This window comes from Plectropomus leopardus, chromosome 20 (assembly GCF_008729295.1).
Source record: "Plectropomus leopardus isolate mb chromosome 20, YSFRI_Pleo_2.0, whole genome shotgun sequence".
NCBI lineage: Eukaryota > Metazoa > Chordata > Actinopteri > Perciformes > Serranidae > Plectropomus > Plectropomus leopardus.
Window position 1 is genome coordinate 10,616,818 of NC_056482.1, and position 27,701 is coordinate 10,644,518.

The 27,701-nt window shown below is 40.7% G+C and overlaps 1 protein-coding gene across 4 annotated transcripts in view; it reads right to left on the bottom strand.

Annotated features, from left to right (window-relative positions):
• Positions 1–1,592: 1,592 nt before the first annotated feature.
• sema4d (sema domain, immunoglobulin domain (Ig), transmembrane domain (TM) and short cytoplasmic domain, (semaphorin) 4D) overlaps positions 1,593–27,701 on the bottom strand; it is a 51,549-nt gene continuing 25,440 nt past the window's right edge. For 2 of the 4 annotated variants that reach the window (XM_042509029.1, XM_042509030.1), the window contains exons 4-17: positions 18,956–19,089; positions 16,114–16,259; positions 15,956–16,018; positions 15,753–15,851; positions 15,568–15,661; positions 15,281–15,397; positions 13,407–13,558; positions 12,503–12,678; positions 12,199–12,355; positions 11,256–11,478; positions 10,095–10,207; positions 9,490–9,662; positions 9,274–9,320; positions 7,052–8,613 (exon numbers count right to left, since the gene is read on the bottom strand). In XM_042509029.1, the coding sequence (XP_042364963.1) occupies positions 7,601–8,613; positions 9,274–9,320; positions 9,490–9,662; positions 10,095–10,207; positions 11,256–11,478; positions 12,199–12,355; positions 12,503–12,678; positions 13,407–13,558; positions 15,281–15,397; positions 15,568–15,661; positions 15,753–15,851; positions 15,956–16,018; positions 16,114–16,259; positions 18,956–19,052 (2,670 nt within the window). In that variant the 5' untranslated portion in view covers positions 19,053–19,089 and the 3' untranslated portion in view covers positions 7,052–7,600. Of the gene's footprint in view, positions 1,990–3,495; positions 3,588–3,746; positions 3,960–5,719; positions 5,939–7,051; positions 8,614–9,273; positions 9,321–9,489; positions 9,663–10,094; positions 10,208–11,255; positions 11,479–12,198; positions 12,356–12,502; positions 12,679–13,406; positions 13,559–15,280; positions 15,398–15,567; positions 15,662–15,752; positions 15,852–15,955; positions 16,019–16,113; positions 16,260–18,955; positions 19,090–19,186; positions 19,236–27,701 lie in introns of those variants that run through there. The other 2 variants (XM_042509033.1, XM_042509032.1) reach the window with 2 other exon arrangements.

Sequence of the window (27,701 nt, forward strand, 5' to 3'; positions counted from 1 at the left end):
TCAATTAGCAACAAATTAATGATTGCCTGTCTGATTGAAGGCTTGTCTAGATACCTTGAGTCATGACCTATTTGATCAACAAAGAACTATTTTCATGTTTGTTTGATTTTTTTCCTTTTCTGCTTGTGCTCCTTTGCTTGGTCACACGAGGGCGCTATGGCTCCAGTTGTGGTAGATGGAGCCATGAGAAATAAAGCATTGTAGTGCAATGTTGAGCTACATAAATCTCCCCTATAAACATTTTTTCCTCAGCTGATTTTGTTTGTTTTTGTCATATATTAAATGTCTTATACTGAACATAAGATTGAGCCTTTTCTGATTATCCCTCGTTGTATTAAATGAATATAATAAATGAATATGAATGAATGTAAATAGAATATTAAACAGCCGTTTGTCTATAAGTCTCTGAGGCATGAGCATCAGATAAGGTTCACAACTTACATCCAGAAAGGAAATAAATTTTCAATTAAAGACATTATTGTTTCCCCCGCAAATGTCAAAACTGGCTTTCAAGGAGAAATGAGTGGTTGAGGTCAGTTAATAATTCAGATGGTAGAAAGTGTTCCTGTGGAAAAGGCTGTCAACGTACCACTCTAGTTTTGACCCCACCAGAGTAATAACCTGTTAATAAATGGCTGAAACAAGTCTATGAATATTTAATCCATCCTCTGATATAAAAAGTGATAAACATGCTTCATTTCAACCTTTGAAACCTGAGCACTTTGGTTTCATTTCTTTCAAAAACAAAGGAAGAAGGCAATGGGCAATGACTGAAAAAATACTCCAAAAAAAAAGGTTAAAAAAAAATTAAATTTAAAAAAAGCAAACATAGAAATTACCTGGAAAAATCATTTAAAAAATAAAGTAGTTTTAAAACATAATATTAATCATTATGATCATATTTTTTACAAGCTTTTTTTCTTTTTTTCTCCTATAGCTTTTTAAAAACAATCGACTAAATCTACTGATTTCATCTTGTGTAACAACTTTTGTTACCAAATTTCTCACTACCTTTCCCCATGTTTTTAAAAAAAATCACACAAATTTGCTTGAGGTTCAAAGGTTTAAGTACTTGTGAAAGACATCTGAAATCAGCACAAGGAAACTGATATTGCTCCAGGTTCAATGGGTTAATCAACAGATAAAACGAACTCCATTTATTTGTGCATCAAAGGCAAAAAAAGATAATAACAGTTTTAATAAAAAGTAACTGCAGACAGAAAGCAGTAAGGTACAGACTGCAACAGTTCTACCTGTGCCAACGATGGCATTTTGGTTTCCGGGGTATTTTACTTCTTGTGATATAATCTTGTTTATTGTTGAACATTGGGGGTATATTGTGGTGGAAGAGAACTCTACCTCCCACAGAAACCTACTCCATTTCTGCATGTGAAATCCTGTGTATATGATCGGACTCTCTGGAGGGAAACAAATGCCCGATGAGTAATGAGGATAATGTCAAGTAAAATGTCAAACTGCTTTGAGGGACTGTACTGAGGCGTTGGAAGACGGTGCAAACATCTGAGACGTTTGTCAAATAAACCAAACAGGAAACAGATGTTGCATCACTTGCAAATACAGATCAGCGCTCCTCATATAACATCAGTTTTATTGTTCCATACAAGCACTGCTTTCAGGATGGTCATTTTCATCAGTAAAAATAGAAATAAATGCATATTTGGAGGAAGGGCAGCCCCACACGTCCTCAGACCAATGACCTTCATGTCCTCGTCAGTTTTGGCAGGAGCCCCAACACCGTCATCACAGCCAGGTGAGCCCCCCCTGCAGAAGGCAGGTGCTGTGTATTCTTTGCTGCATGCTCCATCAAACGCCTCCTTAAGAAGTGACACCGAGACATCGTCTTCAATCTGTTTATGATAGTTTCAGTGTCGAAAGGTGTGGGCTGACGACCATGTTTACAACCAGATTCAGCCAACACGAGTGAAGCTCATGACGTCTTCACAGAGCTCAGTGGCCATCACAGCTTTCCTGCAGAGGGAAAAACAGAGCTGTACTGTACAAGCAGACGAGAAAGGAGGCCTAATATATTCAAGGTTTGATCTATAATGAACTAAAAACTTACTAAGTGCACAAAAGCAATGAGAAACTAGTGTACTTCTTACATCGGCGTCTGTGGCCACATCTCAGATTTTACTTCTAATTCGAATTATTATGATGGTATGCAGACAGAATAACAGGATTAAGTTTAAGGGACAGTTTACCCCAAAATAAAAAAGTGTTGGCGATATCGACCGTAGATGTCTGTCTATAATGGAACTATAGGTGGCACTGGGCTCATGTTGCTCAAAAAATATAACACAAAAAAACGTAATAGCATTGTTTCTCTCCAGAAATCATGACCTGGTTACTCAAGATTGTCCACAGACCTTGTTGCGAGCAGTTTCATGTAGGAACTATTTTATTTCTACAGAAAATGAAAATCTACCGTAGTTTGATAGATCTAATGACTCTCTCCCAATAAGAAATCTAATACTTCAGTAAAATAAGTCAAGACATTAGTAATCTTTAGTTATCTGTAACACAATTAGCTGAATGTGGTTAATAGATCATGTTGAACGAAAAATGTGGTAAAATGTCATGAAATTAACACAAAAAAAAAAAAAGCTGCAGGAGCAGGTAGTATTTTAGTTTTAAAAAAGTGTGTTTTACTTTTCTCAAACCTTGTCAAACTCTTTATTCAGACTGTGGGAAACACTGTAAATAATCATTTGCTAAACTCTAAACAATGTATTATACTGAACATCAATCAGCTTGCTTAAATTTTATGTGCCTATTTTTTTACCCCAATAAACCTGGATTTTCAGGGTGGTTCTAATAGCCAATAAAAGCCAATTATGGCCAAAAACACATTGTGTGGCATCACCCTGACCTTGACCTTTGACCACCAGATTCTAATCAGTTCATTCTTGAGTCCAAGTGAACATTTGTGCCAAATTTGAGAAAACCTCTTCACTGCAACATTCCGATATTTCATTCAAACGCAAGGTCACAGTGACCTCGACTATGATCAGCTCATCCATGCGTCTACTTAAACATTTGTGCCAAATTTGAAGTAATTCCCTCATGGTGTTCAGTAGATATCTGGTTCACAAGAATGAGACAAACAAGGTCACAATGACATTAAACATTGACCTATGACCACCAAGATCTCATCAGTTCATCCTTAAGTCCAAGAGGATGCTTGTTTTAAAGAAATTCTCTGAAGGTGTTTTGGAGATAGCGCGTTAACAAGAATGGGACGGATGTATGGATGGACGGAAGCACAACCCGAAATGTGATGCCTCTGGCCACACCTGTTGCTGGCACAGAGGCATAAAAACTCAAAGTGGCAGAGTGCATTCAAATCACTCGCCTAAGGCCAAACATACAGAGCGTGTTAAAACTGGTTCACATGATGTAAGTCGACTCGGGCAACTGCACAGTAACTATTATGAGGTTTCCAGAAAACACTCGCATGCACGAACCCAGACCTACCCAGGCCTTTTCCCATCTTTTTAGCAGCTGCTCGTGCTCTGTGAGCGCACTTCTCCATTGGTTCAAATCCCTGGATGGAATGCTCTCCTCATCTGTCAAATAATGACATCTTTTATGGAAATAATTGCATCACTGACAACTAATCCCATGCACTATAAACATGCATTACTCACAATACATCTCACTTTTTGGAGATATAATAGCACTGGACATTTTCACACCCATACCGCACACGCATCACGTCCTGATACCTCCAATAGTGAGGTGAAGGTCCACCTCAGATATTGCATTTCCTGTGCTGGCCTCAGCAACACAGTGGTAACGGGCGTCCTTGATTAGCGGCCCCTCTCGGAGCCAGCTGCTCACTAGAACCTCCCTCTGACCCAGCGGCCGGCGGTACTCCATTATGGGGGTGTCCAGACTGTGCCCATTTATTAGCCAGTGAATGTGGACATCACTGGGACCTGAGGGACAGAAAAGGGCTTCATGTTGACCCCCCTGATGGTAACATATAGGTACTGTACATGGAATGGGAATACTTGCCTTTGGAAGGTCCGTTTGTGGAGTTTAAGTATTCGAATGAGTACTAGAGGTGTGACTGAATACACATGCAGTGTAAAAGTATGCATAAAGCCTAAAGACAGGAAGGTCTCAAATTCCAAGTCAATCTGACAAATACCGAATAAAGTCCCAAGTCCTAAACTTTGAGTTGAGTCCTAAACAAGTCGTTATTCCCTCTTCATCAAATGTTGTGATTTTAACAGAGTAATAATATATAAAATGTACAAAAATCACAAATGCTTTTTAAATTTTTTAAAAACAAGTTTGTTAGAACAAGTGCAAAGTAACTTATTCATAAAAAACAGTAGTCCTGACATTGCATTTTCATAGCATGGGTCATGATAAAGTTGAATTTCAAGTATTTTTTTTATTATGTCAAGACCATAGACTGTGGAAAAATAATGGACTGTGTGATGTTACCCATTAATTTGTGGTCTTTCTTTTAATGCCTCAAGTTTGGCATTTCATCAGTCACCATCTTGGTGTTTTGAGCCTCAAGTGATCATATTTAGACGAGAAACTGGAGCTGTGGATGAGCAAGGACTGAATCTATCCGAGAAACTGATGACACAATCTGCAAATAGCCTGTCATTTAGGTAGCCCTGCCCTTTAATACGTGCACCTTTCACCCTTGATAAAATGTAAACAGGTGAGTTATATAAATTTCACACCCCAATAGTTGTCATGAATGTTGAAATTAGCTAGAGACCAAATTAATTTTCTGTATTAAGCTGTAAACATTTTATGTCTGTTGTAGATTTGGGCATTTTCCCATCAGTGTCTATGGGGGATTGACTCGCTTATAGAACCAGCATCTAGTGGCCATTAGAGAAATTGCAGTTTTTGGCACTTTGTGTCGTTTACATTTTTCAGTCAGAGGTTCCAACTTGGTCGAATCTAAAGCAATCAAATCTGTGAGTCAAGTCAGACTAGAGTCCCAGGTCATGTGATTCAAATTCACACCTCTGGTATATGCAACAGGATCATAATCTTTTGTCCGTTATCCTCACCAATAAGGATTAAAACAATAGCTTAAAGAACTTGATGACTGAAGTTGAACATTTAAAAAAACAAACCAGGGTTGAAAACATTTGACAAGATTTATTTAGCCTCCCTACCAAGAGCAATAGTCCCAAAACGTCCCCTAAATTTATGTACATCTTCAAATGGTATTTTTCCATATATACAGATATATTTACACTTGTTTACAGGCACAAAAAATGATCCAGATAAAATTTTGAGATGTAAGACATTTGAGCCTACAGTAACACCCTGGATAAAAAGGACCCACTTCGAAATTTTACACGTTTCACGTCAGACCGCTGTTACATAATACTACACACAAAACTGTACTTAACATAGAATTGAGAACTGTGAGATCAGTAAGAGGTTGACAGTTTGATACTGAATCTTATCTTTTGAAACAGTCACTCATTAAGGTATCTTACAAGACACCTAAAAACTGAGACAGCTGTCCACGAGTCAGACACTTTGAAGCAAAGCAGGCTTGTTTTAAACAAATCCAGAAACACACACACTCACAGTTAGTTAATGTGTGGGAAGTGTTAACATGCAACATGCAGAAAGGAGAGAGAATGAGCTGGGTTAAAAAGCGAAAGGAACAGATTTCCAGTTCGGGAGCTGAGACGCAGACAGCACTCACCCAAGGCCAGGCAGAAGAGCAGGAAGGCCTCCTGGGCGTGAACCCCCCAGGCCTGGTCCTTCAGCAGGGGAGGCAACAGTCTCACCTCTGCCTCCCGCGCCTCCACACTGTGGGGCTTGGTGGAGGAAGAGGTGGAAGGAGAGGAGGAAGAGGAGGAAGGGAGGGCAGAGGGAGTTCCAGAGGAGGACAGGGAGGATGAAGTGTCGACAGGAGAAGAGGCTGTGAGGAAAGGAGTGATGGGAGAAGAGTATTGAAGAAAATAGGAAACAAGCGGCGACATGCAACACAGACAAAAGGAACTAATGAGCTAGGATCTAAAAAAATAAACCTGCTGCAATAAATAAAATTTTAAAAAATGAGGATGATCACTTACACAAGAGACAAAATGATATTACACCAAATGTGACTCATCTTAAATAATAATACTCTAAAACTGAATTTAAAAAAAAGATTGTTTCCAGAGCTGTTTTAGAAAAAGAACTGATGATTGAATTTATCAAGCATCATGTCATACTGAACATGTATTTAACAGACGACATAAAGGAAGATGACTAGTAAAGGTTAATACACAGGACCGTCAGAGTTGTATCCACGCAGGAATGTTGACTTCACAGGAAGGAAAATAAAATACAGAGAAACTCAACGTTGTCAATTGAAGACGACTCAAAAATGATTTATTACAGCATTTTTCTATCATGCGAGTCGTCGCTTGTCCGCTTGTTTTCCTGACCTTCAAACCCCACATCGCCGCCTCACTGGGTAAGATTAAGGCCCACATACCAGGTGCTGCAGATGGCAACACTGCACAACAAAGCTAGGCTATAACGTACTGAGCAAATCTTCCCTGAGAAATTACTGTAATGTTGAAGCATTTACCCATGTCCAATAGAGAACCCCAGTAATGAGTCCTAAAACCTGGCGATGAGTTAGCATGTCAGCACCTCTGGTTGCTTCTTCTAAAAGTCGATGGGTTTTTTGAATGGGTTTTTGGTTAGAAGCCTTAATTGAGGTTTGTGGTTCACACAAGATGAAGAGACTTTCACGTTTTGTTCAGTAGATTTCCCACTGTGGACTTCGAAGCTTTTACATGTCTTAAAAAAGGTGGTTGCTAACAAGTGGCTGAATGAGACTACAGAACGTCATCGCGCTGAACACAACTGTACAGCCTCACAGCGGTGGCAATGCGACCGTAATGTAATTTGATTTAGCCTAGCATTAGCTTTTTACTTCTGGGGACTGCATTTAGGCTTTTAAAAAAATCCTGAAAGTGGTTTTATTGGTGAAGATTATCTTGCTGAACAAAACATGTAAATATCATAAACGTTTACCACAGAGCTTATTTTCTGCAATGATCCAAAATCCAATGGAAAAATCCCATGGGCTTTTTAAAAGAGAGAACCAGGGTGACATTAGCTCCCGGGTTAGCGTCATCCCTGGGGCACTCTGTAGCCTACACGTTGCTTTGAAATAAAATGCAAAAGCTTCAAGAGATTATTATTATTCACCCAGGCTGTACAAAAAACACATGACTCCAATTTGGAAAACATCAAGGTAACTTACCAATTTGGTAAACAATGTTTCCAATTTGGAATTTAAGAAATAGCTTTTCTTGCTGGACTAAGCTGAGAGGGTGCAGCTTCTGTCAAGACGTTTTTTGCTTTATCATCATGAGCCCTAAATCAGACAGCAGGAGATAAATCTTCACAGGCGAGTGGGACGCCTGATTTAAGCTTTGTGACGATTAAACTTCATGTACACTGAACATACTTTCATATAGAGAAAACCACTTTGAGTCATGGGAAAATGAAGCAAGAGCGTGACCCCCTGTAAAACAGTCTCTACGCTGAGAGAGAGAAACCAAAGCAGATCAGAGGCGTCTGGCTAGCAGTAAGGCTCATCTGCATCTGCAAACTGAATGGGCTGAGATTCACAGTCCACATCAAAAGGTTTCTCCTGGGACGGGCTGTCGCCTCCAAAAGTGTGAGACGGGATCCCACCGTTGCCACACTCCGGCTCAGTCTCGTACCCTGTGTCGCGGAGTGCCCGCAGGTTTTGAGTGGTTTGGCTTCCGTTCTGCGTCGGTTGCTCCGTCATGTTAATTTTATCAGTTGCAGATGCTTCCATTAGACCTGCTTCACAAGCCAGATACTCGGGCTGATGGGTGCTCTTGTGACTGCCCAACAGAGCGGCTCGCAGCCGCAGGCAGGGAGCGGGAAGGTACTGCATGTAGCAGTTGTACGCCAGCGCGGCCAGGAAGAGGAGGAAAAACAGGAGGAAGAGGGAGAGGAGGGCGGTGCTGTTGTTGTGCTGCAGGTACTCGGCCGCTGGGTCCCGGCTGGCTGGGCGGGGGGCGTTGGAGCTCGGGGTGAGGCGCTGCTTTGGTTGGAACTTGATTGTGCTGCTGGGCGGCGGGGTTAGTGATGAGTCAGTTTGGGGTGGGGAGGTGAATTGGACTGTGGCTGTGAAGCTGGGAGGGGCGAGGGCCGAAGTTAGTAGGGCTCTGTCTGTCTTACCATTACCTTCAGCTGCGTGTGTGCTAGATGTCTCCTGGCTGCCGAGGGTGGTGGTCGCGTGGTGGCCCGCCTGCTGAGGGGCTCTGGGCGGCAGATCCAGAGTCAGGATGTATCCAGCCAGGAGGCGGCTGAAGTTCTTCCCCGCAGCGGGAGCCCATTCCACGGACCAGCACTCATAGTGACCTTGATCCTCTGGAGCCACGCTGTAAATAAGGAGGGCGTTTTCGCCTATGAGGTGGAAGCGGGAGGCCTCAGTGAGAGCGGAGCCATTGTATTTCCACATCACCTGGGCTAGGTTGGAGTGTACCAGGCACGGCAGCTCAGCAGAGCTCCCTGGTTTCACTGTCACACGCTGATAGTCCTTCAGAGACAGACCTGATGCTACGAGGCAAAACAGAGAGGAAAAAATGACTTTGGGGCAGTTTAAGTTTGGCCTAAGAGGTTGATTGTAACCTACTGTGAACATGTCCAGCTGAGGATAATGGTAAACATGGCTAACAATGGTTTTTGTGGTTATCGTGTGTATCACATTGTGTTTTGTGCTGTCAGGTGTGTGTCTACTGTCCTTTGTTGTGTGGACCATCTGCTTTTCATGTGCTCTGTACTGTAACTGCATGTATTGCGTCAGTCTGGTAATTGCCTGACTACAGATGGAAATTAACATCTTGCTAAATTTGGTACAACCATCTATATAAACTATAAACTAAACCACATTAAATAAACTAAACAATTAAAAATTGGCAATAGTGACAGACTCAATTTTTTTTTTTTAATACGAGCATGAATTCTTGAGTAATGGACAAAAAAATGTTTTGTGAGGTCGAAGTGACCTTGACCTTTGGACACCGGGATCCAATCAGCTTATTATTGAACGCTGAACATTTGTGGCTTACATTCACAGAGGTATAAAAGAACTATGATATTTTCTTTCTGAAACACACCATAATTAGTGTCTAGTAAGCACTGATAATGCTCATAATTTGCTCTCACTGTCCATGCCTTAAAGCTTCTTTGTTATTTCGTGAGAATGTTGCACCCTACCTGAAGGACACTTGTCTGCGTCGCCATTCAGGTTCTGGATTAGCTTCCTGAAAAAACAAACAAGAGTTATTTTCATGGCAATCTAAAATCTGCACACACACTCTGTACTGATACTGAGAGAGTAAAGCCGGTCAAACCGGATGGACTATCAGTAAAGATGTTTCGTGGTGGCTCTGCAATTATGCACGAGTGGAGAAAGGCTTAATGGGGAGTTACCTAAGACGTTGGCTGGGAGCATCAAAGATATTGACACAGGCAGCAGTGTGAGGGTCCCAGGCACAGTACGGGTCTCTCGCCAGGATGCAGTCAGCGCAGGACAGATACCGGCCACAGAAGGCGGTGGGAGACTGAACTACGCCCGAGTCTGAACCAGCATACAGGGAGCGTGTCTGTGGAAGCACAGGGTCGATCACATAAACGTGCCAAAGCAGGAGAAGCAGCAACCTCCACACAACCAAAAAACACACACAGCGGAGATAAACCTGCAGTCTCATCTGATTGGGAAAAATGCTGGTTTTGCTTTTTCACAGTCACGCCATCTTCTTGGTAACTTCCTATCTTGAGTGAGCACATCAGATAAATATGCAAACACGCACCTCTCTGTAAAATGCCACCCCATTCAACAGCACGGCAAACTACAACCTCTTTTAAACAGTTTAAACAAAAGTTGAACATTTGCATCTATTTGCAGCTGAGTGTAATGTACCAACACATAGCTCACTGTGTAGGCGCAATATCTATCTGCTGAGCTCAACACGCATTTTCGAACTGAGCAGCTGTCTCTTTGTACGGGTTTTAACCTTTACAGAAAAGTCACCGACCTCAGATGACAGCAGCAGGTTCTTGATGGACTCAGACTTCTTCAGGAGCTGGACCTCCTCCACAATATGCACTTCTCCTTCATACACCACTGACTTGTGCAGGACTCCCTTATCTGAGAGGTGAGAATGCGAATGAAACATTGATCATTCAGCCAGAAATTACCTTTGGTATCAGCTTTCCTTGTTTGTTTAAGCACATTATTCTCTATCTATGCGAGCTGTCACTGATTAGTGTTGTGAACAAACCCTCGACTGCCAGGTGATAGATGGTCTGTTGCAGCAGCTCTCTCTTCACTTACCTTCTTTTTCATGCTTTTTGGACGTCACTCAATGTATCACAAGTGCTTTATGCAGGCTTATTTGCTCTAAATCTATCTATTTATTTATTTATTTGTATCATTTTGTAGACACAGTGTCTATTTTTTTCATCCCATATTTAGTTCAGTTTTATTTTATTGTACATTTATCTGTACTATTGCTGTCCTTGTACTGTGGCAACGACTAAATTTGGGGATAAGGGCTGAAGATCAACAAGATTTCTTATATCCATGTTTTTGTGCTGATACGTGGCTTTTTAAAAAGTTTACAAGTATTTTGAACTGGAAAATAAATACTTGCAGCCTCTAAATTTTTTTAGAGTTTGGCAACTTTTAACATTTGGGTTTAAATATTTACAGAACCTTTACATATTTTCTACGTTGTTATATTATTAAAAAAAAAACATTTTATAGAAGCTGTGCCGCAGGCAACTCTTTTCTTAAAGCAGAGTAATTTATTTGTATACATCAACAAGTACTGAATAAAATAAATATTATACTGCATCAGCAATGACTTCGATTAGCATCAGTGGTTAATAAAGTTTATAAAGACAACCTTATTTATGACAGTATCAATTTCCATTTTTTTTTTAATAAAGTTAAAGACATCCTTTACTTCACATATTGTCAAATAGACTAATGGACTAAAAATAGTAATTAAAGAAATGAATAAAAAACTAGCAATTTAGAGTAACTACAAGAAAAATTACTGAATAAGTTCTTATAATGATGTATGGTTGATACAATTTTCAGATTATTTAGATGTTCCAGGGACTGCTTTAAAATCTATTTGGAAAACTTTTAAAAGAGAGATGAGTTGGATTGATAAAGGACGTGTTGTTACCTGTTCCAGTGAAGATGACATCATAAATGTTCCTATCGAGCGCACGGACCCGCTCCACAACGATCTGAGTGTAGTTGACATCTTTGGTGATGAGGCGAGGCCCGTTGCCGATGGGCAGGACGGGGTCCTCCAGCAGGGGGTGGTCCTTAACAAACTGGAGGGTCTTGTCTGGCAGGTGGAGGGAGCTGCTGATGTTCTGCTGTCGCATCAGGTTGTTGATACACTAAAGGTAGACGGGAAACATTAAATATTTTTCACAGGGTTCCCACACAATTTTTACAGATCAATTTTCAAACCCTTTCCATGACTTGTCCATAATATTTTACCCCATTTCCAGGACATTACTGAAGTAGTTTAAAATAGGTAGGCCTATATTTCAATACAGCTATTCAAGTTCAAAGTTTGTATGCATTCATTTCTTGTTAAACAAATGCTGGTCTCCAACACCAGCTTATGTTAGCAATCCATCAGTAGTAAAAGTCAGCAGCATCATTTGTGCCTAAAATCTTAGTGTGAGAGCTGTGATTAACCAGCTCCACGTCAGCTTTTTAGCATCTTCCTGTTACCCTTTCCGCTGTGACAACATGTTTTATTTCCCCCAAAAGGTATTGCGGCTTTGGGGATGACTTGAAACCATTCTGGTTTATATGTACCAAGTGATACTAGTGACGTTTCAATGGTCAGTGAGTGCAGCATTAAATTGTAAATTAGTGATACAAGGAACCTACTTCCCTTAACATTAGAAATGTTTGGGGATTTTTATGACAATATTCAAACAAAAGCCAAAACAATGTATTTTTTAAACCTTTTCCAAAACATACTGTAATTCCAAACCATCTTTCAGGCCTGGAAAACCAGGCCTGGAATTTCATGACCATATGAAACCTGACTGGATGACACAAAGTTTGTACACAAAACTGAGCTCAGTGTTAAAGGTGCTTACTGCTCCAGGACGTGGAGAAGGAGTCATGCCGTTGTATCGGACCCACTTGGTGTGTGACTGCTCCACTGTGGCCTTCTGCATGTACTTGCCCTTGGAGAAGACCTCTTCTACAGCTGTCATGTTGTAAGCGCACACTGCTGACAAGCCCACGTTACCCCTGGGGGACGAGGGGAATGATGGGAAATGGGAGAGGTGGGGGAGGGAAGACGAGTGAATCTACGGACCCGTGTTATAATGAAATATCTCCCTTCTTTTCTTTTCTGACCCCCACTGATCCCCATCTCGAGATCTTCAAGTCACTCACCACTGGGAGGTGAAGACCCCGTAGATGACTGTGTCCCTCCAGTCCGCCCCCTTCAGGATGAAGACATCATGAACTACATTGAAAACAAAGTTGAGCTCAGGCATGGAGCACACCAGTTTGGCTTTTAGGAAGGACGTCCATTTCTTCTGCAGAGTGCGCTGCCCGCCGAGATCACCCTGTGGACGAGAGCTTTATCAGCACATTGTGGGGAGAGGCAGAGAAAGAGGCCGAAGGAAAAGAAATGAGAAGAGGGAATGACAGACATATGAGGGTCAAGTCGCCTTCATTCTAAGCCGTAAGTTGTGCCAGTTTTTTCTTTTTTTTGTCCTGCCAATTTTAACGTCCCCCTAAAAAGACGCTACAATTAAACATCAGTTTGACAAGACAGTGAAACACAGTACTCTTTGTACTGTAATTAAGATGTAAACACAACTGACAGCCACCGTAATTTTGTGGATTTTTTTTAAAGCAATGCAAATGATTAAATATTGATATTTATGGTTATATGCAATAACCCATCCCTTTAATGATACTTTTGAACTTTTTTTAAATCAGTTTGTATTTTCTAAGCTCATCAATTACGCTGATAAAAGGAGACGTGAAAAAGAATGTATGGTGAGTTTGTGCGAAATAAGCTTGTCCTAACGAGTGGTTTCACTGATGTTTCATCATTGATACGTTTCATTAATCAAATTTTAGTCATCATAACTCACTGAACAACTGATGTTGATCTGTATAATGATATGAGCTTAGCTTAGATCAGGAAAGGTGATACGAGTTAATGTTCGGAGTGGGAAAGAGGGATCTACACGGAGAAAGGCGTGCACACACGCAGACAGCAGGTGGATGAGAGCTGAGGAAGGATGCTGCTGGTATGTACAGATGGTATGTGACGTGTTCTGACCTTACAGACGCGCGCCACCCTGGGGATGAGCAGCTTGCCAAAGAATTCATACTCCACTGACACCTCGGTGAAGAAGTAGTAGATTTTATCGTCCTCGCCATCCGCTCTGTTTCTCCCTTCACTGATCACGTCGGCGAAAACAAAACTGGGCTCTGCGACGAAAGCAAAGAGGAGGAGAGAGGAAGGAGAGGAAGATGAGGATGACTGATCTGCTCTTGTAAAGGGGGCTAATACACGTCATTCAACAGAAATCTTAAGAAACTTATTTGAACTAAATCTACAGACACCAGGGGTGACCTAATCACATTTTCTTTATCCGAATCCATTAATCACTGGTACAGAGTCAGATCAGACACATACAATTACCCAAATGTTGATTAAATAAATATCTGGCACACTGAAATGAGAGCTGTAGACTACTTAATCTGACAGAACTCGTGAGCCACATGATCCAATTACCGGAGGTCCGAAGGTTCAGAAATATTAAGTGTATAAGCTTCAAATATTTATGTGATATGAAAGAAAGTTTAACTGGAGAATTTGACTCCTGAAACTGATGTGGCCCTAGAAGATGATGTATCAGAGGTTATACAGTGGTGTTACGCACTTGACTATCTTTGACCTCATAAACAATTTAAACAATTTCATTTTGGCCTGATTTTAAGTTACTCATAGAGTTCACATGAATTAGTGAGAGCTAATATGACCTGCCGTCTGCAGCGTTTTGCCATTTCAATTGGTGAAAATGACCATCAGTGCCAAATAAAAATGAGGAGCTGCTAACTGAATGTTTGTATTCTGCTCTTTGCTATCAAGACGGCCCAAGGACTCCTAACAGTTTTGTTAGCATCAGAGAGAATTTGCGTTTTTTGTAAACCTCTGTGTCTGTTATCAGAGTCACTCATCATGGTGCAAACTAATATTTTTACATTTACACACTGTAGTTTTACTTGTGTATGTGAATAAAATGCTAACACAGTAGGATGCCTTCAAGGAAGGCAGCACTACAGCACCATCAGACTGATGTGGACAATCACAGTTCAGTCTGTACTTCAGCACTGCTTCCAACCACAGCAACAGCCGCCCCAGCCCCATCATAAAATAATTCTCCTCCTCCTAATCTGAGACAGCATGGTAACCAGTTTTAAAATGTTTTCACTTTCTTCTGCAATTTTATTGCAAAAAATGGCAGTAAACATTGCAAAATGCATCTCAAATTTCTAGGAAAGAAGCCACGAAATCAGGCATTTCAGGCCACGACATTCTGAAAAACAGCCCGTGAAATCCTGGAGGGACTGTACTGTAAAGAGAGGACTGGATTTTGATTGTATTGCTTAGGTATCGACAAAGTGCTGTGCAAAGTGCAACCTCTTGAATATATTTATTAGTAGTATGTTATGTACACAAAGTGTTGGGTAGTATATTGTGAAGGGACCCTTTTTAACTGTTAAACCACTTAACAGACCGCTCGCTTGCTGCTGTTTGTTAGAGAACATTCAGGAACAGAGAAAGGACGAGAGATTGTAACTGTTACATTGTGGCAAACTTAAACATTTCAAGCATCAGTGATTTGACTGTCAAAATGAAGACCTCACTGTCCTCTGAAAGAGCCTGGTACCAGAGCGAACCGTTAGCAAATGATGTGTATTTTCAAGCAATGCCAGGGGACACAACTATGTCATGGCAGGTGTGTTGCTCAGGACCAAGGAAGCGCAGTGTCGAGTGTGAAGTTGATATGAATGAGTGGTTCTTTAGAAAGCTGCAAGCAACGATACCACAGGCCAAGCAATTCCTCTCAGGCACATGGCGAACAGGCACAGCACTAATGTACATTATTTCAAGATGTTCACTTGTCACATGTTGTCCCAACTCACCATTGAGCCACGATGTGGAGTACTCTGTCCGCAGCAGGGACTGGGAGGGAGAGTATCTGGAAATAATGGGTTCACTGCCTAAGAAGTTATAAGCTGTCCCTGAGTAAAGTGCTCCATCTGATAGAAAAACAGGGAATAAAACAAAAATAAAAGCAATTTATTGTCCAGCGAGTCCATTTTGCCTCAAAAACAAGAGATTATTGGGGATTATACATTTAGCATTTTACTGCAGGGCTGAAAACCAAAAGAGCTCTTTGTGAAATGACATTAAACTGGCCTCCACTCACCAACCATGACAGTAGTAAAGCTTTGTGAGGGGTCAAAGGAGCACTTCCCCCGCCCGTCTTCAGGTCGACCGGTCAACGAGAAGTCAGCGAGGTTCTGAAAGAGGAGTTCAGTTTCAGTTAAAGGTTGCCGTGATGACTGGCGAGCCTGAGGACATGTTTATTTGTGGGATTGAGCGCTGACCCACCAAGTAGTCACACTGAGGTTGAAAGGCGTGCGTGCCGCAGACATACAGCCGCTCATCGTCTACGACTTGGAGCACTCGAATGTAGTTAAGACAATCCCTCTGGAACACGACAATCAATGAGTTAAAACAAATAGACATTTTATTAGAAAGAGAGACCATATGTGTTATGTTGGATGAAATAACATTTACATTATTGAACTAACCTCTTTTGATTTGCCTTTTTGCGTGCACATCACCATGGGATTTTCTGCAACTGTCCACTGAACCTTAAAATGAAAGAAAAAGATGAAAAAAATAACTTAAATTTTACAAAAATATTTACCGTCACAAATTTTTGGCCACAATATCTGCATTTTGGTACCTTATTGTTTTTGACTGTCACATTCTTCTTGCTGAGCTCAAAGATGGCTTCTCTGGCTCCCACATACAGCGCATCTCTTTTCTCACTCAGCAACAACGTGGAGTAATTGAAGATGTCAGGTTCCGAAAACTCCATCAGGTCCAAGTCTGAGCACAAAGACATTGGAGCACATCGCTTTAACATCCAGAGCGACCGTCAACTAAACATGCCCGGTTTCACTTATCAACCTGTGTATTCAGCAGTATTGAGTTTAATTTAAAGCTGCTGGTCAATATTTTTACTTTAACAATACATCAAATGACTTTTGTAAAGTGAAAGGTGTCGCTCATCGTGACAAACTTACAGGTGATTATCACCTAACTCTCCAGATCCCCTAAAGGCTTCAGAGCATTTCAAGGTCTTTCAGCTTATCCATCAGCACAATGGATGTATAAAGAGAACTGGATACAGCATTGGAGCCCCGTTCACTTCTATGACAGTTGCTCAGTGCCAAAATCTGTTCAACGGTCTGGGTATAAAATTACTCAGATCTTCCGCATCCATTGTTGCAGTGGAGACTTTTGCCAGCCGAGCTGGTTAACTTACGCTACCTTAAAGGGATAAACTCATTTAATCATGCGTCTCTTATAGACTATCGAACATTATCAGTCCAAATGAGTTGAATTCTGATAGTCAACCGAGTCATTTCATGAGGGTTCTGATGCTCAAAAAACGTATCCACTGATTTACACGTCTCTTTCACCATGTAAGTTTTCGAAAAAAAAAGGCTTTTTGGGCCACACAGCATCATATTACAGACCCAGAAGTTGTTAATCCAATGTTTGGCCAGAATTTCAAATTGACTTCAAAGTCTGTTGCTGTTAAGTACCAGCAGACAATCACCAACTCATTTTGATGAATCAGTTTGAGTAATTAAAAAACATAAAAAATAAAAATCTCTGATTCCAGGTTCTCAAATGTCTTTATTTCTGGTTTCCTTACTCCTCTTTCAGAGTAAACTAAATATATTTGGGTTGTGGACAAAACAAGACATATGAAGATGTCATCTTGCGCTTTGGGAAACACTGATGGACATGTTTCACAATTTTTTGAAATTTTATAGTCCAAAAAACGAATGGGTTAACCGAGAAAATAATTGATAATAATTGACATTAAAATAATCGTTAGTTGCAGCCCAATTAACTAGTTGGTGAAGACAGCGGAGTCATATTTTTCTCAGGAGTTGGTGGAAACCAAAACAGAGCTAAAAGGAGGGTGGTTAATGAACGTACAATAATCAGTAGGCCAGAAACTAACTAGTCCACATGACTGCTTATGTTGCCATTTATCTACCTGATGTTTATAGGCACTATTTTGCTAACAAATTCAGCATAACAACTTCAGAAGTCGATGAAATGGAGATAAAGTAACCAAAAACACAACTCTGATTACTGATGAGTTTCTCAGACAGATGTTTGAGACGCATCTTCCTGCTTCTCTGAGTGAGACACGTTTCGTCTCTCTTGTTATACTGAGTGTTGTGATTGATGGTAAACCCAGTGGAGCCTTGTGTCCGGGCTGGCTTTGGTTGTGCCAGGTGCAAGTGGGTTCGGGTTGCAGGTTCCTGGACATAAACACCACAATGATGAAAGCAAACACCGTCACTGACTGACTGAAACAGTGACTGTGCTGCAGTGAGGGGAGCGGAGAAACCGAGCTGTGCTGGTTCTCACACAGTTACGTGAGCTATTTATGTAAACGGCAACATGCAAAGAGAACTTCCTCCTGACGCCTGAACGCTAACTTGAGACGAGTGGTTAAACTGAGGTTAACCTGACATGCATTTAAGATAGAAGGTGTCACTGAGCTTTCTATCAGTGAACTTTGAGGTGAAAGAGAGTTTAGATATATCTCATAGATTGATCTTAACAATGTGCGAAGGCTCAGCTCTCCGTGCAATGATGGGTGAGAAACTGAACTTCACATTAGTGTCTCTTGTATCTTGTTTTAAGGTTGTGTAATCTTATGAATACAAACTCAGACTAACAAGTATGACATCCCAAACTGAGGGCCTGCAGATTTTAAAGGACTCAAGTTTCAATTTAAATCAGCATGGGGGTTTTAAAAGAACATTTACCAGAAATAAGTTAAATTTCTGAGGATGGGATTTACTATAAAAGGGACACACAAGTACATAAACAAAAACAAAACAAAAAAAACCTTTAATATAACCCATTTACAAAATAGTTGATTAGTTGATACATTTATAAATTAATTGATTTACCAGAGCCAAAACTGATGTCTTTATTGAATACTATGTATTTTCTGTATTACTATTGGTGATAATGGGCTTTCTCATGATATTTACTATTATCAGCAAATGTTAAGTATTATTGATTGATTGGTGGACAGCTGACAAGTGGACAGACAGAAAAAAGTGATATTTACACACACTGAAAAGCATGGAGCAAAATAAATTGTCAAAAACTTGATGACTTGGTTTACACATTTGAAAAGGAGCGAGACGAAGAACAAACGTATTAAATCCCACCCTTTTTCCATAAATCATTGATTTATAATTAACCAGCTTTCTTTCTGTTCTAAACCGATACTCTATCTTAACTTCTCTAAATATAATATGTCTTACCTTTTATCTCTGTCTTACCAAAAAATCTAATGTTATTACTGATAATATATCCTTGTGTAAGATACAAATCCATTATTTATATTTTTTATTAATAAAAAATACAAATTCATTCATTCCTATCACAAAAACCTCTTTTTTTTCAAACACTCTGTAATATTACATTTTGATTTATTTATTCATACTGTATAATGTATATTTATAACCATGAAGGCTTACCTTGGTGTCTCCAGGAGGTTCGGGGCACAGCGTGGGGTCCCTGGGTGGAGACCTCTAGGAGCAGCCCCAGAAACACTCCCAGCACGCCAAATCCCATATTAGACTCTGGTAACTTCGGAACGGTGAAGTTTCCTCTGGAAGACAAAAAGTAAAAGCATTACAGTGAAGCGTGATGCACCCAAAAGAAAAAAAATGTTTTTGCAAGGTTGTAGAAATGAGCAGGTTCCTCACAGTCTGATGTTATCATGCAGCACAGACGCTGAAAGGGCACAAGCATCAAATCCACTTCCCTCATACTGAAAGCTGGCAGGACTGATTCATCCTCTTTTGAATCGCTTAGGAGGTTAGCAAAGCACGTCACACGCACTTGAAAAAAATCAATAAAAAGAGGAAATTTTGAAAAGAAACTGCACAACTCTAATTACAGCACGTGTGAAATTCATCTTTTCGCATAAAAAAAAATACTGCACTTGATCTTACGTGAAAACATGAGAACTATTTTTAAAAAGTTCTGACACTGTGGGACACTAATACTGCAATGATCAGGTACTGGAAAGAGAATTAATCAATATGTTGCTTCAGTCATTTTTCAAGCAAAAATACAAGCCATTTACTGGTTCTTGCTTTTCTTTTACTTAATAAAGCAATCCATGAATTATCATTGTGTTTAAGACTGTTGGTTAGATAAAACAAGATATTTGAACCTGAGATGCTTTTTTAAATTATCTTTGACACTTTCAATCAATTAAATCATGAAAAACATCTGCAGATTAATTGATGATGAAAATGTTAGCTGCAGTCATATGTGACACTTCTGTATGTTGTTGTAAAATATCAGAAAATCAAAAGTGCTTTATTAAAATTTTACTGTTTGTGTAATTTGCTGTACTGGTTTTATTGTGAATATGGCCAAAACTAATGGCAATTTATCTAAAGTGCATTTTTATTTTAATGTATCTATTAATTTTCCAGAGAGTCCTCCATATATGGATGCACATGTTGCCACGATTTGTTATTTTCATGTTTGTTTGCTGAACTGTGATTACTTTTTGTTCTCCCCTTTCTATTTCCTGACTATGTTTTGCATTGATAAACTGAATCAGCAAACGATCTTGTCACTGACTCTATGAGATAAATGCAGAGATATAAAAAGTATAGTATTTCCTCCTGAGACGCAGTGGAGTACAAAGTAGCAGGAAATGGAAATACGCTACAGAGTGTACACAGTAGTCAGCTGCAAAAAAATCACCTACAAATCAGGAACTAATGCTCCCCGTGTCATTTCTCCTTCATGTTCATGAATCAGCAGTCATATTGTTTAACACACCACAAAAAAAGGAAGTGAACTCTTGCTACAGTTCAAAAAAACTGACATGTGCAATTTTCATAGTTTGATTCCACTTCACATCTAAAGGGTCTATAACCAAACGAGTGGAACTTGGGAGCAGATAAATAGCGAAGCAGGAAAACAGATGGATGTGAAGTATGATCTGAATGAAGGATCGGACGCGGGGGGGGGGGGGGGGGGGTGGGGGGTTGAGGAGGAAAGAGAGGGAGGGCTGCGGCACATGATGAGGTCCTGACAACTGAAAAACTCACTAACACACGGTTGGCCTGACACTGGCATACAAATGAACGCATGTGTTTGAACTATTAACAGTGTAGATATTGTGGCACGTGTTCCTTGCAATTTCAGTCCATTGTTTGCATGTGCATTGCGCAACAACGTAACACCTTCGGCTTAAGAAAATCCCCCTTTTTGTGAAAACATTACTCTGCGCTGCACTATTGTTGTCACACAGTGATAGGCGTATCCGTTTGCCTCAGGTGATGATGACGACTACGATGACAGCATTCCTGGTAGCGATCAGCTCTTATCACATGCGGGTGTCCTTTGCAATTTATCCAATTTGTGAAGCATCGTGATGTCTCTGCCTTTTAACAGCTCTCTCCTGGTACATTCACCTCAGGATGGGCCTGATAAGGACTCCATTAGGCCGCTCTGTGCCATTTGTGTTAAACTTATCCAGACCTACCTCAGGAGGTGCATCGTATGCAATAAAGCCTCAAGTTGTCTTGTTTTTACCCCTTGGCGCTTGGTTTTAACATGCAAGTCACTGCAGATCCTACTGATTAAAAAATCTATTATGTATTCTCAAACACTGAGAAGTATTATATTTAATAATTAACTCTTTAACACCTGAACCGACATCAGTTTTCTTCTGTTGCATTCACATGCCATTTACTAGCTGAAACCTAAGGTAAACTATTTTTTTTCCTTTCAAGAACATAGTGAGCTAATAATAACTTGGCAAAAAAGTCCCCAAGATGCCCTGCAAAAAAAATCAGTAAATGGTGACAAGGAAATAATCTGAAAATTGGCTGGAAAGAAAGAAAAATCCACACATTTCTTGGTAAATTTTGGGGGCTTTTTTTGTTTTTTGTTTTTTCTTCCTATATTTTTGAAAGAAATCAAGCCACTTTGCTGAGGTTTCAGAGGGTTAATATTGGTGAATAGCCTCAATCAGTTATGTTATAAAATCAAAAAGCATTTTATTTTGAAATTGATGTCCCTAATACAGTCGATTAAGTTATTTATTCTTATCATAAGATATTTTTGTGCTTTTAGTCACTAATTTTTATCTAAAATGATCATATCCTTTGGCTTAACAAACCGCATTTCAAGTCGCCTGTTGTAGTCCAGCAGGAAAGCTAGAGGGGTGGGGGGTGCTCATGCTTTAAAGCTTAAGTAAAATATCAAAATAAATCTCTAAATCTGTTCCCAATCCCGCTTGTAATAAATGAAATGCTTGCCAAATTCGCTGCACTGCAGGGCGCATGCAAAATAATCTTGTGGTCAGTTTTCATGAGCAAACTAAACTGATTCTGACATGGACGGAAGAGCGATTACCTCCTTTCACGCTGTCAATATTATCAACGCTGAAATGGTATTAACTGGGAAAGTGATTAACTGACATAATTCAATCGTAAGGCTCAAGTGCTTCCTGTCTCTTGATCCGATCATGTGAGAGGAGGACGTGTCAGCACGACTGCAGCTTTGTAGCCTTGACTTTTCTCCTGTTTAACACACATGATGCTGGCTTCCATGGAGAGGACTCTGAGGGCCGATGTTGTGGTAATAGACAGAAGACAGGTGTGTCTGGCTGGTGACTGCATGCAGGAAGTAAAACGATCTGGCGCAGAGCAGGTTATTCTGGTTTCTACGACGTGCTCGAAAGAAGTACCCGCAGCACACCTCTGCAAAATGGGTGGGCCGGTCACGCGAAGAAGGGGATAAAAAGGTTATCAGATGTCTTGTAAGACGAGGACTGAGATAAGAAACTTTTCTCTCACAGGAACCAACAGGCAGCGTCACCATACCGTGACCCGGTTATATAGATTTAATTAGCAGCATTCAGGCTACTGAAAAGAGCTGTGTTTACTTAAAGTGGCTAAAGTACGACCCAGTGAATAAAGATGACATAGATGACTTTACAAGGAAAACGTGAAGTGTTTTTTCGGGATTCCTGCAGCTTACGGCCAGCGAGATTTAAGACTTTTTAAGACTGCCACTTGGAGTTTAATTGAAGACCAATTTTAGAGAGGTCAATATTGAAGGAAAAAATGGACTGGCATTAATTAGTGAAGTTTAGGCAGAATTTTATTTTTTCAAATATTTATTGCAACATAAAACAGGACTCTTTGGTGATGTTAATGCAAGAGGCATTCAGTAAATTATTATTATTATGATATATTTTTTTTGTTAAGTTACACATTACTTTGAGCTTTTGCAATGCAACGTCAGAAAAAAAAAGAACTTCGGAAACCCCGCTTTTTTTTACTTTTTTTTTTTTTTAGCTCATTTGACCTCATTTTAGATTTTCTAACCAAAATTACACTACAAATGATGCGCCTACAGAACAAATAAATCATTGTCAACCACTTTTTAATGACCTAGTAGCACCATTGTGGCTCATTCCACTCAAATATAGGTTAGTAATCAGTTACGCAGCTGAGGGGGAGATAGATCGTGTGGCACAGCACGTTCAGACAATCAATGGGGGCCACCACAGCGAGAGAAAAAAAGAGAGAGAACGATAATTGATTATTGATGTGGTTGTAAATAAGAATAAATTACCCCTGAGGTATGACCCGACTAACATTGGGATTGTCGGGGGCTGTTTGAGAAGGTTTCCACTGACTAAATCTGGCAAAGATGGAATTCCACCCCGGCCTCAGCCCGAGCCATGGACTCCACTCTGCTAAAGAGGGGGTCAAACACACAAGGACCTATTGTTTACTGAAGATGAGGGGAGCCCCCACTCCACTCCACCCCCCATCACATCCACATCATCACTGCAGAGTACTCAACAATGAACAGAGAGAGAGAGAGAAAGGCATCACTTCTCCCTCTCATCCAGTTCTCTTACAGTCTTGCCAATCTAAATGCCAGGACAGCTTAGCCCTGAGCCAGGCCACTGTTTCAAAGATCACACAAGCCCAGGAGATCTGAACCCGAAAAGATGATCCCCAAACTGTCTCGGCGGTAGAAACTGTTAAACAGAGACGGCGAGGAAGAAAGGGAGTGACCTAGGCACAGAGCGAATGGACGAGATAACAATACTCGATCCGGGATGAAAACCCCGAACAGACATTTCTTTCTGTTTTTTGGCCTCTAATTTCATTCCTCAAGCTGCGTGCTGCATAAATAAAACCCCCAAACTAGACTCATCCCTCTCTCTGTGCACTCCTGAAGCCCTCTATCAATCTCGCCACTCTGAACCCCATTAAGGGCAAAGCTTAAAAAAAGCTTCAAACCCCTTTGAGAGTCAGTGTTACAGTAGCAGAAAGAGCAAACTGGCAGCTACCCTCTGCTGCTGAGAGATTTAGAGGAGTGGCCACACTGGCCTGGGATATTTAAGACGGTTACCATGCTGGCAGGTCTCTTTGAGCCCTTTGTGTTCCTCTCTCAGCTCCTTTGGCCGAGCAGGGAGGTTGACACCTGCTTGGGGCCTTGGGGTTCCCAGCACCGTGCAGTTAACTGGGCACAGGCTTTGGCAGGCTGCCCACTGAGGACAGGGGACAGAGAGAGGAGGGGGGGACTGGAGCTCGGCCTATCTATGCACATAAACTGTGAGTGTTTTAGTGTGTATGCAAGAGAGAGTAATCTGGAAAGTGAATTTTATGTTTTATCCAACACAAACAAATGATCAGGGGTGTGCCAACTACTGAATCCTGATGAGGCCAGTCATCATGATAAATCACTGCATAACCAGATTTAACCGCTGGGTGTGGGGTTTGCAGCTATTCACTTTTTGATTATTGTTTTTTGCCTTTGGCACACGCTATCAGCTATTTATGCATGACCACAATGACTGCTGGATTACCAACGCAGCCCACAACAGCAACACTCCCCACTAACTAGTCATTCTGTGTAAAAACTGTAGCATAATTTAAAGCAAAAGAACATTTGTTTGCAGAGCAGTGTCCTTGCAAAGGACAAACTGATAAAAAAGATACAGAGTGGCGTCTTCACAGCAAACAATCTTTGTTTAAAGGCCAACATGCATATGCAGAATTGCTTAAAAAGAGGAAAACCCAAATGAAAAACACTTCCCTCTGGAAAGTGAAGATAAAATGCTAAGGTTGAATTGAAATGCAGAATGAAAAACCAATTGCGAGAACTGCGGCGAAAACAAATCCGCTCCATTATGCAGCACATCAAAAGCATTTGATTTCAAGCAGGTGTTGGAAATAGCTGACAGTTTACATTTATGCTGAGTTGTATTAACTGTAAATGGGGGAGCCACGGTGGAAAATATACAACTGGATTTTCTGGAATATTCTGAAAATGTTTAGCAGCGATCAGTATGTGTTGTAACAGTCAAGCAGCTTGTTAGCAGAGGAGGCAGGGTCAGCTCTGAATGTGTATCTCACTAGTGCCGCAGTGCTGGTTGCTCTCTGCTTGTTAGATAGGTTTTCAAATTTTACATTCCAACCTAAAGTAAGCAATGGCAGAATCACTGGATTTTAGAACGATGACAAATTTGTACTTATTTTGTATAGCCATGTTAATGCTGATAACAGATCTGTTCAATGAGGTCACTGATACCAATCCGTTTTAGCAGATCTGAGCATCCATGATTCACGCTCTGCTCACACGCAGAGTTGGTGCATGTTGATACAGCAAACATCTCAACGGTTAATCGGTGAACACGTCCACTGACCATTTGTACTGTAAGTGTGTCAACATGGAAATTTGCGTTGTACCTATAAGTACCTTGAGGCTGTATTTGCACTTATGCATTTAGGCCATACTTATGGCAGCTTGAAGCATAGGCTCTGTATCTACACTGCAGGCTATGTCAAAGTGCAATCACTTTCTCTAAAATGTAACTGCACGCAGGCACTGCTGTGGCTATGAATGCGACATGTGGTGACTGCAGAAAGTGTGATTGGTCAGGGCGAAAGATTGTTGAAAATGAAGCACAAAAGGACCTATAGCATATATGCATTTAGTATTGCAGTCGTGCTGATTATGGGAGAAATCTGACACTGAACTGGAAATCAAAACCTACCATTAAACTCCTGTTAACCCAAATCCAAATCCAATGTCTGCAAAAAGTCATAATGTTAACATCCACACTTAACATCTGTAAAATTCTGACTTTGATAGACATTAAAAGTCAGTGTAAAGTGATAATTAAAATGTGTTCTGAGTTTGTCACATCACAGAAAAATTAAACACCTTACCAAATTTTGAATGACCAAAAAAATCGCCAAGTATGTAAAGGAAGGTTTCAAAATCATGAAAAAATGCAAAGTATTCTCTGATCTGAAACGCTGGGGGCGTGTCTGCTGGAGGAGCAGAGGCCACGCCCAATCGTGGGACTATGCTTCTCATTTTTATACTGCTGCATTGTCAGGGGCGGGGTTATGCTAAGTATAGCACCAGTGTGTCATCAAGCTATGATTTTAGGCCCGCCCAAAAAATGATAAAACTGGAAAATGGTGAAAAAACAGTCACCTGTCTAACTCAGTTTCAGTTTCATTTATGATGTGTTTTGAAGCAAATCTCTGAATTCACTTGATACGGACTTTAAATATCGTCAGCCCGATTTTAATTACAAACAAAATTTCAACATCTGTTCCACATATGAGTCCAATGTCTAGCTGGAGTCATATTGACATCTGGTACCAGCTAGGCTATGTTTAGCATAAATCTGGCTTATGTGGTGACTGGCAACCAGCTATATTGATGGACCGGCTTCTTTCAAATAAATGGAGGGCCTAAATTAGTCAACCATCAATCATTTCATTTTGCAGATGGCCATTGTCATCTATTAAAACACTAAAAAAAGAAAGGGATTATAAAAAAAACTCTGCACAAGTGAAGCTGTATCAATTAAACAGGTAGTATCTGACTCACAGATAACCCAATTCCCTGATGAAATAGGAGGATGACTTGTTACATAAGACCACATAGCTGCTTCACCACTTGCCCCCTCATTTCCGATGCAGAGGATGCAGAAAAGAAGCTGCACATCCTGTGAGCAGAGAGTATGTTAAGGATACAGAGTGTGATGGAGGGTGATGTGAGGGAGTTGGACATTCAGCGCCTGCCAACAACTTCAACCCCTCACTTCTTTCCCCCACTGGCCCTCTTTTCCATGTACTCATCATCAGCATCAATGCACAGAGATGCTCTTCTTCCTTTTGCTGCAGTGCGCCAAGAGGCTGCTACTCATTTTGTTTTTCTGCTCCGTCTGCTGCTATAATACTAACTGGGCCTAACCACGCACAAACAAACTGTGTAATGGGAAATGATCTTTGAGGACTTCAGTTTGTGGAAAGAATGTCTCTTTTGGCAGTTCAGTAGGACATTTCCATGCTGTGCTGCATGCTAAACTTTACTCTGTGATGAAAGTAACCTCTGCTGTTGTAAAGTTGCTGCTTTGCACCTCCATGTTAAGTCTGTAACTAATATCAAGTCAGCACTCAGGAGGAGAAATTGTTCTTTTTTGTGACAACAGCTGTTTCTTAGGATGACTTCATATAAGGTATGAAGGATTTGTGCCATGCAGAAATTGCAGAAAAGGGCGCCACAGACAGACACTGCTGCCCCACGGACCATCAGTGGAGTAACAAGTGGCAGCTCTGCACAGAGGTGTCAGCCTTCTGCTGGAGCTCAGACTGAAGGTCGAGAGTGGCAGCAAAGCCAGGTCTGGGTCTGTCTCAGAGGGCTGTGCTTCCCTTTGATACAGAGGCATAGGTATTGAGACTGTTTCATAACTGGTTAAAACTCCTTGTAGTCCACTCCAGTGTTTTACTACAGTTGATGTTTACGCCTTATGCGTACCGCACCACAGTACACAATGAACCGAAGGTGCGATAAATAGGATTAGACTGTATTAGTTTTAGCTAAGTGTACCTAATAAGTGTGCATTTCCCATATTTTCTCAGTTGTATGACTGCTGACTTAATCAGGGCCATATGTACAGTACCCACCCAGCTGTGGGAATGCTGATAACACGAAACTGACAGCTTATTTCTAATGAGGGTGCTTTTCTAACGGTTTTTTAACACCTTTAAAAATGTGTATCTAAAGGTCTGTTTTGCAGTAGCTAAAATAAAAGAACGCTTCAGTGTCTAAAAGTACTGTCACTGCTTCTTCCTCTGACCGCGCTGAGGCTTGCTCTTAAATCCTCCAGGGGTATAGAGGGTTATTCGGAGTCGAACCTGTATG